At 39.6% G+C, this 11,419-nt stretch overlaps 1 protein-coding gene across 1 annotated transcript; it reads left to right on the top strand.

Annotated features, from left to right (window-relative positions):
- The first annotated feature begins 547 nt into the window (after positions 1-547).
- On the top strand, positions 548-9,914 carry DTD2 (D-aminoacyl-tRNA deacylase 2). Its single transcript, XM_006056611.4, has 3 exons — positions 548-774; positions 5,102-5,171; positions 9,452-9,914. The coding sequence occupies exons 1-3, from the start codon at positions 664-666 to the stop codon at positions 9,775-9,777; spliced, it is 507 nt and encodes a 168-aa protein (XP_006056673.1). The 5' UTR covers positions 548-663; the 3' UTR covers positions 9,778-9,914.
- The last annotated feature ends 1,505 nt before the right edge of the window (positions 9,915-11,419 follow it).

An 11,419-nucleotide genomic window follows, 5' to 3' on the forward strand; every position in this document is an offset into this window, starting at 1 on the left:
AATTAGGAGCATGTTTAAAATTTATTAACAATCACAGGCTTTCTTGTATAAGAATATTTTTAGTGAGTATATTCTCTGAAAGACTGATGTTCAAATATGAATTCATATAGCCTATCAATACCTTTCCACAACCGCGAGAACAGAATGATTTATATAGCATTAAGGTGGCAGTGTTGCTTTACTGATTGGGGTAATGTTTTGAAAGATTTATTATACCTTTCAGTTTCACTTACGCTTGTTTTGTGATTCAATTGACTCGTTCTATTTACCTATCTTCATAATGGACATAATATGGATTTATGCAGATTTAGTTTTGTTTAACGTTTGGAAACTTACGCGTTCTGAGATGAAAAATGTGTCTTAAAAAGGTATGCAGGGAAGAGAACCACTGGGTCCTTAAAATCTTTTAAAATAATCCACTGAGCGTCTTCTACCGAGTTGTAGGTTAGGGTAGAGTTAAAGATTGTATAGACAGAGCTGTGAAGCTCGCACATCCGGGTCACCGGAGAGCCAGGCAAAGGCCCCGCCCTCCTGGAGGCGGGGCCACGAGCGACCAGGATGTTCCTCCGTCTCGCTGCGCCCCGCCCCATCCTCCCTGAACGTTGAGGGCGGGCCTGTGCGGCGCGAGGCCGGAACCTGTGGGATATCCACGCAGCTTGAGCTATGGCTGACAGTGGCAGAACGCCTCAGGCCCGGGCTCTCCTGCAGCAGTGCCTGCACGCCCGGCTGCAAGTACGCCCGGCCGAGGGGGACGTCGAGGCCGAATGGGTGGAGGTAACGTTGGCCCCGCAGCTCCGGTTATCCTGTGATGCGCAGGGGCGGTTCTCACCGCGCTGTCCTGGTGATTCGTACCCCGCGCTCACTCCGAGCCAGCCTCCTGGCGCCTGGCAGGTGGTGCGGTCGGCGCTGGACTCCTGGCCCGTCCGCCCAACGCTGCCGTTAATTCCTGCCTGGCCTCGCCTTTCTCCTCAGTCTTGCGTCACCGGCCCCGGCCCCTTCTCCCTCGGACTCCCAGAGGAGATTAAGAGGGACCCCGGGAATTTGAGCTTCCTCTCAAACGATCTACCTGAGCTCGGTGTACTTCAGGCCTAGCAGTCTCAGACCTCTTGCTTCAAAAGAGCAAAAAGCCTTGTCACTCCCGGCGCCTTGCTCGGGCTGCTGGTGACTTGTGGTGGTCTGGTTCGAGCTTCTAGGTTGGACGTGTTGCAAACGCTGAAGATCTGTTTTGACTTGTACTCCAGATCCCGTCGAATTCCGTCTTATGTTGGGTGCAGCTAGGTGTTAGCACAGTAATGAGATTGCCCATGAAACTTCCTTTCTCAAGAAACTTAAAAATTTGATTTATTTCACACTAGGAACAAAGACCACTGCTTTAAAAGTGGCATTGTTATCAAACACGCTTCCTCCAAAGAATTTTAAACATTTACGCTAAATGTCCTTCGACTTGAATATTTGCCTTTTTAAGACAGCCTGCCCATATGCAAAATTCCATGCAAAAACATGTTCTTTGAGGCCCTGACTTATTTTTGGAGTAAGCTGAAATGAAGGGAGGTCTTCCCTGGTGGCTCAGTGGTAAAGAACTCGCCTACCAATGCAGGAGACGTAAAATTTGCAAATTCGATCCCTGGATGGAGAAGATCCCCTGGAAAAGGGCATGGCAACCCACTCCAGTATTCTTGCCTGCAGAATGGCATGGACAGAGGAGCCTGATGGGCTGCCGACCATGGCGTCTCACAAAGAGTCGGACACCACTGAAGTGACTTAGCAGGACCACTCGCAGAAGGGGAAAAACTTGTAATAATAAATAAAACTTTTGGAGGTACCAAGAAACTTTAATGGATCATTTCATTCACTCATCTGCTGAATTCCATCCCAGATCTAGTGCTCCGTAACACAATCTTCGTTATTATTTTAAATACAACACATAGACCGTATGTGGATGACTATTCTTACATCACAATCTGTTGCTGCTACCAAGTCGCTTCAGTCGTGTCCAACTCTGTGCGACCCCAGAGATGGCAGCCCACCAGGCTCCCCTGTCCCTGGGATTCTCCAGGCAAGAACACTGGAGTGGGTTGCCATTTCCTTCTCCAATACATGAAAGTGAAAAGTGAAAGTGAAGTCGCTCAGTCGTGTCTGACTCCTAGCGACCCCATGGATTGCAGCCTACCAGGCTCCTGGGTCCATGTTACTGTCTGGTAATTTGGAAATACTGAATATTTATAAGCATAAACATTCTGGTATTTTTGCCCTCCCTTTGTCTTTCTCAAAAATTCATTTCTTGTTTCTTTTGTTATGGCCTTTTAAAAATTTATCTTCCTTACTTTGAAATTTTATTCTTTTTTGCCATCCTTTCCAAAGAGTTGCCTATTTTTATATTTGCTTCAGTTCAGTTCAGTCGCTCAGTCGTGTCCAACTCTGCGACCCCATGAATTGCAGCATGACAGGCCTCCCTGTCCATCACCAACTCCCGGAGTTCACTCAAATTCATGTCCATTGAGTCGGTGATGCCATACAGCCATCTCATCCTCTGTCATCCCCTTTGCTTCAGGGGATTCTAAATCCCAAACTATTAATCATTTAGATTTCTTCCATGCCTCTTTATCTTTTTATATGCTTCATGTCACATCTCCTTATGCAAAATCAAATAGTTTATTGCAGCCTGCCAAACTATCAGTGTGTTTATAAACTTTAAAGCTATTTTAAAGCTTTCTCTTCCACTCCCACACATGGTTAAATTAGTATAAAGAGTTGACCAGTAATTAGAGAGTAAATACTTTCCTCTTTCTCAAGCATCCTCCATTGTTATTAACAGTTATAATTTTTTAAAAGCTTTCTTTTTTAATTGTCACAAAGATTTGAAGGTTACTTTGCGTATTCTTGGTTTCATTCATTTAGATCTTTACTCTCACAGTAATGTTTTTCTTCCTGAGAGGCATGAACTTTTTTAACCTACAGTGAGAATTATCTGTACTTCTCTATATATTTGAAATGCTCTGTTTATACCAAAAGAAGCTATAAGGAAAGTGATTCTGTTTTGAACATGGGAATTTGTAGGTCACAATTTAAGAGCTATTGTTGTGATAAACTAAAAGAAAATACCTTAATGAGGAGTGGTATGTGGTGAGTGATAAGAACAGGCATTTATTCATGCAAGTAATTAGATGCTTAAATCTGATGTTGTTTAGTTATTAAGTCATGTCAGACTCTTGTAACCCTATGGACTGTAACCCACCAGGCTCCTCTGTCCAAGGGATTTTTCAGGCAAGAAGCCTGGAGTGGGTTGCCATTTCCTTCTCCAAGGAATCTTCCCAACCCAGGGATTGAACCAGAGTCTACTCTGAGCTTCCCCTCATAACATGTCCCAATATGAATGTGCTTGAAAACTTTTGCCCTGTGCCAAAACAGTCCCAGGGGAGAGGGCTGTGATGGTGATGCAGGGATCTGTATCATTCCACCTGCCACCTCCTTATTGTGGGTATGTGCTGGAGGCACTTGCTAGTTCCAAGAGCACTATTTAATTTTTTTTTTTTTTGATGGAGGGATGAAGCTATTTTATTGAGGAGCTTTGGGAGAGGGTCAAAGGGCTGATAGAACAATGAGATCTGTCTTCCTTCTCCCCAGCTTCACCGTAGTCCTCTGAAAGACAATGGCACTTGTAGAAGGTTACTTCCTATCCAGATAGATCAGGTGTGAATGCAGAGCTGTGTTTCTATTTATTTAGCAGACTATTTAGATAACACATAGAGCCTATAAGATAAAGTTGAACTTAAATGCACTCAACAGAGCCCCTATCATGTACAAAACAGTCTATAAAGTACTTTGGGAGTTAAGATGTAAAATAAATTGTGTTTCAGTCCTTAAATTTCTTTTCATGTACTTAATAAGCAATTATATAGCTCTTACTATGAACCAGGCACTGTTCTAAGTACTCTACAGATATTAACTCCTTTAATTTTCACAATACCTCTTGGACTCAAAAGGTTAATCTACAAAATAAAAAATTTAGTGATTCACTTTGCAGCAAAATGAAAGTCATTTATCAAATGTCTTCTCCATATAGTCTCTCTCCTACAAGAGCTAAGAAAGAAATGTCCAAGTCATTATATAAAATAAGCTTACATTCCTGATAACAGACAACCTCTTGATGTAGAACTTAATATGAATGCGATTTCCAAGGTTTAATCACTGTGTGTATTTAAAGAATTAACAAAAGTAACAAAAAAATAATAGGACAGAAATTTCTTGGAGTTTATTGCAATGGAATCAGACCCTTGTTTTTATTATTTACAAGTAAATGGATTAGTAAGAACGAAGAATGATGATGTCAAAAGACATGTAAGTCACAATGTTGTTTATACATCAGTCATATCTGATATTATGTGAATTCATTTGATGTTGAATGAATAAGCCTCTGCAAAACTGAATGTTTCTAAATCTGTCAGCTTTACTTGAGGAGGGGAAGCGAAGTGAAATGAAGCCGCTCAGTCGTGTCCGACTCTTTGCGACCCCATGGACAGTAGCCTGTCAGGCTCCGCCGTCCATGGGATTTTCCAGGCAAGAATACTGGAGTGGGCTGCCATTTCCTTCTCCAGGGGATCTTCCCAACCCAGGGATCGAACCCGGGTCTCCTGCATTGCAGACAGATGTTTTACTGTCTGAGCCACCAGGGAAGAAGTCTAGTTCATAATCCAAATGATTTTGATTAGAGGTTTGAAGGTATAACTTGGGGTCTTCACTGCTCTTGGCTGTTTGGTTTTTTTTTTTTAGGTGCCATCAATTTATTTTTTAAAAGTTTGTTGAGCTCACCAGGTTTATCTGGATTTTAAAATCACCCAGGGGTCTTACTTCTACAAATTTACCTTATGAAAATATTTACCTTGACTGTATTTTTAACTTGATTTTTGAAAGAAGTGATAACTGAGGTGATTGAATATAGAAAAATATTTTCTCACATATTTAAGAAGTCAAGACTGTTGTAAAAAGTTATTTCTCTTCTTCTGCGTTTAACCTCTTACCTATAACAGTTGTAAAATTTTATTCATTTTCCTCTATCTCTCTATAGAAGTTTCTGATCTGAGTTTATTGTGGTTTCTCATAGGTTCAAAGAGGATTAGTGATCTACGTGTGCTTTTTCAAGGGAGCTGATAAAGAACTTCTTCCCAAAATGGGTATGTGTTTAGTATTATTTGTTTTATAGGAGTGAGAGTGAATAGCAATAGATGAACCAGAAGGAGCAAAGAGTACAATCTTATATTATACAGGTGTGTAAGTTGTAAATGACTTAACTCTGTGTACTGTTGTTGACTTTATTTATTTTCCTGTTCCAAAGCTTAATGTAAGCAAGTGTGGTGGAATTCTTTTAAAATATCTTCAGCTTTTTGGATGGCTGATGGACTGGTTTAGAAGAGTGTACAAAAACACACAGAGACAACACAGCAGTATTTATCCAAGGATACAGAAACTTGTGGAAGCAGGGTGGCCACACAGAGAGAAACAGATGCTGCATTTCTTAATATAGTTTACTTATCTCTTAGAGGCCTTAACAGGGGCATGTAGGTGACACTGTATATGCAAGATGCGGTTCAAATCTGTGTAGATCAGGCTTATATCATTATTATGGAAAAATTTACATTCTGTAAATTCTTTGTAGGAAATGCATATAAATATTCTTGAATCAAGTTTGGTGTCATCATAGTCACACCTCCCCTAGGGGCAGAGAAAACAGAGTCAGTGTTCTGGCATCTCTGCAGGCATAATTTACCTGCCTCCATCTTCCCAGTGTTCTAAATAGTCTATACTACTGCACATTCCTTTGATAATGACATAGGTTCAGATATACCAAGTCAAACCATATGCCATCTCAAGACAGTATTTGATAGAATAATTATGTCCAAAAAAAAAGCCTGAAATAGTGGAGCTGTCCCTAAAGTTGGGGACAGGTTATCTTTCTCTTCATTAGTAAAGGCAATACTCATTAGTTGGATTAATAAGAAGGTAGCTCAGATGGTAAAGAATCTGCCTGCAATGCAGGAAACCCAGGTTCGATCCCTGGATCAGGAAGATGCCCTGGAGAAAGCAATGGCTACCCACTTCAGTATTCTTGCCTGAAAATCCCAAGAACAGAGGAGCCTAGCGGGATGCAGTCCATGGGATCACAAAGAGCCGGACATGACTAAGTGACTAACACATACACATAAACTATACAGATGGGTAATTGAAGCAGGCAGAAGTTAATTAACCTAGAAGAGCTTTGAACAGTGGAACTCAAGCGTTAATAGCGCAATGAAGAACGATTTGAACAAAGGGCTAAAGCTTCTAGACGAGATTTTATGCTGAGACATCAAGCATGTTTGACAACTTTGTCAGAAGCTGAAAACTAGACTTGAGAAGGGCCTGTGATAGGTAAGGATGGAAAGCCAGTAACTGTAATAGTTTGAAATTTGAATCTGGAGGATAATACAGAGCTTTCAAGTGTTTAAAGAGAAAATAAAATGAGGTCTCTTGTTAGAGAGGATGATTGTAGGGATTTAATGCTTGGATGTTGGGCATTCTGTCTGTTTCTGCTTTGAATTAAGGCCTTATTGACCGTAAAAAGTATATAGTAGAAATCTTCAAAAACAGGAAGGGCATTTTTTTCACGACTTAATGTTGACTTTCTAAACTTGTTTTTATATATTCTTAAATGGATCCTAATTATAATAAGGCAAAATGAACCAGCCAAACCCAAGCCACATTTTGTTATGTAGTAATTAAATCCTGTGTACATACATGTATGTCTTTCTGAGTATACTTTGAATATGTGCATGAGGTTGTGGTCAGTTAAAAGTCTACCTTAAGTCTTCTAGTGGACAGTTTATAACACAAAGCTTTTATATATCATGATTCTCAGTAAAGAACTGTGACTCTTAAGAATCACATTCTACTGGTGTGAGTTATAAGCAAAACAAGTCCATCTATTATTGATAGAAGTAGCTTGTACTTCCCTCTATTCCAGGAGGCAAAGTATGCCAGTGTGACGGGATTCTCTTAAACAGCCCACCTCATACTTATTACATGGATTCAGATTTTTCCAGTCAAATCATGTACCTCTTGGGAACATAATAACCAGTTATAGCCATAAAGTCTGAAGTAGCATGACTAACATAGAAATGTGCATAATCTTCCTCAATTCATCTTCAGTATAATTGGACAGAGATTCAGGGGCCCTGTCAAAGCTTTGCTTCCCATATTCATCATTAGAGATACTTGAGTTTCCAAAAAGTGAAAGTGGAAGTAACTCAGATGTGTCTGATTCTTTGCAACACTGTGGCCTGTACTGTCCATGGAATTCTCAAGAGTGGGTAGCCTTTCCCTTCTCTAGGGGATCTTCCTAACCCAGGGATTGAACCCAGGTGTCCCACATTACAGGCACATTCTTTACCAGCTGAGCCCCAAAGAAAGCCCCAAGATGCCATTAATTAATTCATCATCTCATTTTAATTCTACTTACTGACATTTGTATTTGTATTTACTTCTACATGCTGATATTGGTGGCTCAGTGGTAAAGAATCTGCCTGCAATGCAGGAGATACAGGTTCAATCCCTGGATTGGGAAGATCCCGTGGAGGAGGGCACGGCAACCAATTCCAGTATACTTGCATGGAGAATCCATGCTCAGAGAAGCCTGGTGGGCTACAGTCCATGGGGTCCCAAAAGAGTCGGACGTGACTTAGCAACAATAACAACTGATATTTGTGTTATCAATCATCAATGCATGCATACTTACTTGTGTCTGACTCTGCAACTCTGGACAGACTCCTCTGTCCGTGGGATTTTCCAGGCAAGAATACTGGAATAGGTTGCCATTTCCTCCTCCAGGAGAATCTTCCTGACTGGGGAATTGAACTCCCATCTCCTGTGTCTCCTGCATTGAAGGCAGATTCTTTACTGCTTGAGCCATAGGGGAAGCCCATCTTTGTATGCCAACAGCGTTAATTGAATTCTCAGAGCCAGTAGAGGGAGATGTATGGAAGTATAATAAATTGCATTTACCTTTCTGGCTTATTATTTCAAAACTGCCTTCTTAGTCTGTCACTGGCCTGAGGCCTGGATAGCTGGGTAGTGATTTCTGTGGAATGAAATGCTCTGGAGAATTACAGTTTCCTTAAAAGCAATCAATAAGGACTGCTGGCTATATAGCAAAGTCCTATTTATAATAGAGAAAATTAGAAGTATTTTAAAATAGGTATTAGTTAAATGAAAATTGATAGTGCTTAATGCATAGCTTAGAAATTCATTTGGGTGTTCACCTTGGCAGGTTTTCACCAGGTTAATTCCTTGATTTGTAGAGTAAAAGCCTTGCTGATATTTGCTACAGGCTTTCTCAAATTGAAACCATTGATACCCCACCAGAAACCATAGCTTTTCAGGCCTGATTATTCACAAAAGAATGTGAGGTTTCAGTAATTCTTTTACCATTTGCATCCTCTCAGGACTATTCTTTATAAGCAGAAGTTACTTATACGCCTTGTAGAGGTAGAAAGACCCTGAGTGTTTATATTAGGCATTTCGTTTGCTTATTGCTTTGAAAACTGGCCAGTGTTGAAATGTAAAAGTTCTCTAAGTTTAGTTTTTTTTTAGCTCACATAAACATTTATGGTTATTTTGACACTTCTTATTAGCTGTGAGTGTACTTTCCATAAATGGCATAAAAGTAATAATCCTATATTTTCCAGTATGTATGTGAAGATAATGCCAGTAACTCTATGCCTTTGGATTTACTTTTCCAGTTGACAGTGAATTTATTTTATTTTTGTGACAATGAATTTCTGATGATTCTACCTTTCACCTTTATCCTTCTCCCACTGGTGATGTTTGTATTGATGAAATGATTAGTCTATATTAATAATGCCTTTGAGGTTATAAAACTCCAAAATCAGCTAGTTTGTAACAGAATTGAACCTGGAATCTTTGTTTCAGCTTAGAACTCTAGGCAACTAAGTTTAAAATAATAAATGCACTAAGGTTTTTATTTAATATTCTTTGTTATAAAGCATAATATGTGTGTGGAGGATCTATCACGGTCTTTTCCAGTAGGATTTGCTCTGAGATATAAAAAGGAACAAAAAGGCAAAATCTTTTCATATATCCCTCAGGGAAGCAATATTTTAAAGTTCTGGTATATGGTTAATTCTGTAGTCTTTTCTGGATGATTTTATTGCAGGAAGATCCTAACTGCCAAGTCAGATTTAAAACATCATGCCATTTTCTGCTTGAAATCTTCCTTGTTTTTCATGCTTAGATCATTTAGCTTACTGAAGCCATTTTTGAAATCTACATAGAGACCTTGGGTTAAAAGCATGAGCTGACAAATTGGATTTTCAACATGAAATTTGCTGAGTAGAAGATTGTTGTTTTTCTTCATGTTTGTTTTTTACTTTAAAATGTTTTCCCTTTCTTCCCCACCCAGTTAATACACTGTTAAATGTGAAATTAAGTGAAACAGAAAATGGCAAGCACGTCTCTATATTGGATCTACCTGGCAACATTCTTATCATCCCTCAAGCCACCCTTGGGGGTAGAGTAAAAGGAAGAAGCATGCAGTATCACTGTAACTCTGGAAAAGAAGAGGGATTAGAACTTTATTCTCAATTTGTGAATCTCTGTAAAAAAGAATTAGCTGCTAATAGCAAGTGTGCTGAAGCTGGGGTTGTCGTGAAACACGGTACTTATGGCAGTAGGCAGGTGTTAAAGCTCGACACCAATGGACCGTACACACACCTAATTGAGTTTTGAAAGTTTCGACAGCTGTAATTAGATTCCCTAGCCCCTTCTTCCGGAGAAGGCAATGGCACCCCACTCCAGTACTCTTGCCTGGAAAATCCCATGGATGGAGGAGCCTGGTGGGCTGCAGTCCATGTGGTTGCTAAGAGTCGGACACGACTGAGCGACTTCACTTTCACTTTTCACTTTCATGCATTGGAGAAGGAAATGGCAACCCACTCTAGTGTTCTTGCCTGGAGAATCCCGGGGACGGGGGAGCCTGGTGGGCTTCCGTCAATGGGGTTGCACAGAGTTGGACACAACTGAAGCAACTTAGCAGCAGCAGCAGCAGCCCCTTCTTCTTGAGTACACAAATCTGCAGCATTTTTAGATAAGAAAATCCTGGGTTCCATCCACAACTCTGCAGCCTCCTAATTAGATGACCTTGCCAGTCACCTAACTGTGGATCTCAGTCACCTTCCATCCCACTTTCCCCTACACTGACACTCAGAAATTTGAAATATCCTCTCTTCACTTTATGGTCATTGATAAGAACATGGAAGTGTTCCTAGAGAGTTGTATTTAAGCTTTTTGCTGTGAAGCATTTTGTACAATCAAGAAAAATATATTTCTTATGCCCTCAAATATATGTGGTATGTAATAAAAATCACTATTTGTGTTAAAACTAGATAAAACCCAGCACAAACCAATTATAATTTTGTCAAATTTGTTTTAATATTTCAGATTTCCATATTTTGAATAAAAGAATATGCAATTTACTATTCTTCTAATACTATGAAAATGTAATGCAGAAATGTTATTGTACATTTTAATATTACTTTCCAAGAATATCCAAGTGCTTTAAGTTAAGAATCTTTAGTTGATATAGGAACAGGGGATGGGGGACTAAAAGTTGTTTTTGTTTAATATTCTTGGTTAATATTCTGTTTCTCAGTTTTTTACCAAAACAGTGTGTGTCATATTGTTTGTCTTTGGTTTTTAAAAGTTACTGTTTAATTAAATTAGTGTTCATAATTTTTTTAGGAAGTTCTTTTCTTGTTGATTTAGATTGCTATATAATAGGAATAAAAAGGGAAGCTTTCTACTGGAATTACTTGAAAACAAGTTGATTTGTTTATTTCTGTTTTATTGACTTAGTGACTTGGACCCAGTGTCATTTTTTCTTTTAGTGTATTTTTGTGTCCTCCACCCTCAAAATTTATATGTTGAAGTCTCCCAAGTCTCCTAATGGTATTTGCAGATGGGGCCTTTGGAAGGTAATCAGGGTTAATAGATCATGAGAGTGGGTGCCCTCATAATGGGATTAGTGTCCTCATAAGAAGAAACACCAAAGATTTTACTCACCCTTTCTCTTCCGGCCATGTGAAGATTCAGTGAGAAGGGGGCCTTTTACAAACGAGGAAGAGAACCTTTACCAGAAACTGACCATGCTGGTGCCCCGATCTTGAACTTCTAGCCTGCAGAGCTATAAGAAAATAAATTTCTGTTGTTTAAGCCACCGTAAGTGTATGGTATTTTGTTCTAACAGCCCAAGCTAAGACAGTGATGTAAATAGCCAGTAAGGTAGGCTTTTCAAAGCCAAGAGAGAAAGATCTATAAGAAGTTGAAAGAACAAATGAATCAATAAAAGGTATTATTCATTTTTTGCAAACTC

The sequence above is a fragment of the Bubalus bubalis genome, chromosome 20 (assembly GCF_019923935.1).
Source record: "Bubalus bubalis isolate 160015118507 breed Murrah chromosome 20, NDDB_SH_1, whole genome shotgun sequence".
NCBI lineage: Eukaryota > Metazoa > Chordata > Mammalia > Artiodactyla > Bovidae > Bubalus > Bubalus bubalis.

What these genes read in the sequence shown, in the direction of transcription:
- DTD2 (XM_006056611.4), top strand. Translation starts at nt 664, where the DNA reads ATGGCTGACAGTGGCAGAACGCCTCAGGCCCGGGCTCTCCTGCAGCAG. An exon ending in TCGAGGCCGAATGGGTGGAG is followed by an intron (nt 775 to 5,101) that starts GTAACGTTGGCC and finishes GGTTTCTCATAG; the next exon opens with GTTCAAAGAGGATTAGTGAT. An exon ending in AGAACTTCTTCCCAAAATGG is followed by an intron (nt 5,172 to 9,451) that starts GTATGTGTTTAG and finishes TTCCCCACCCAG; the next exon opens with TTAATACACTGTTAAATGTG.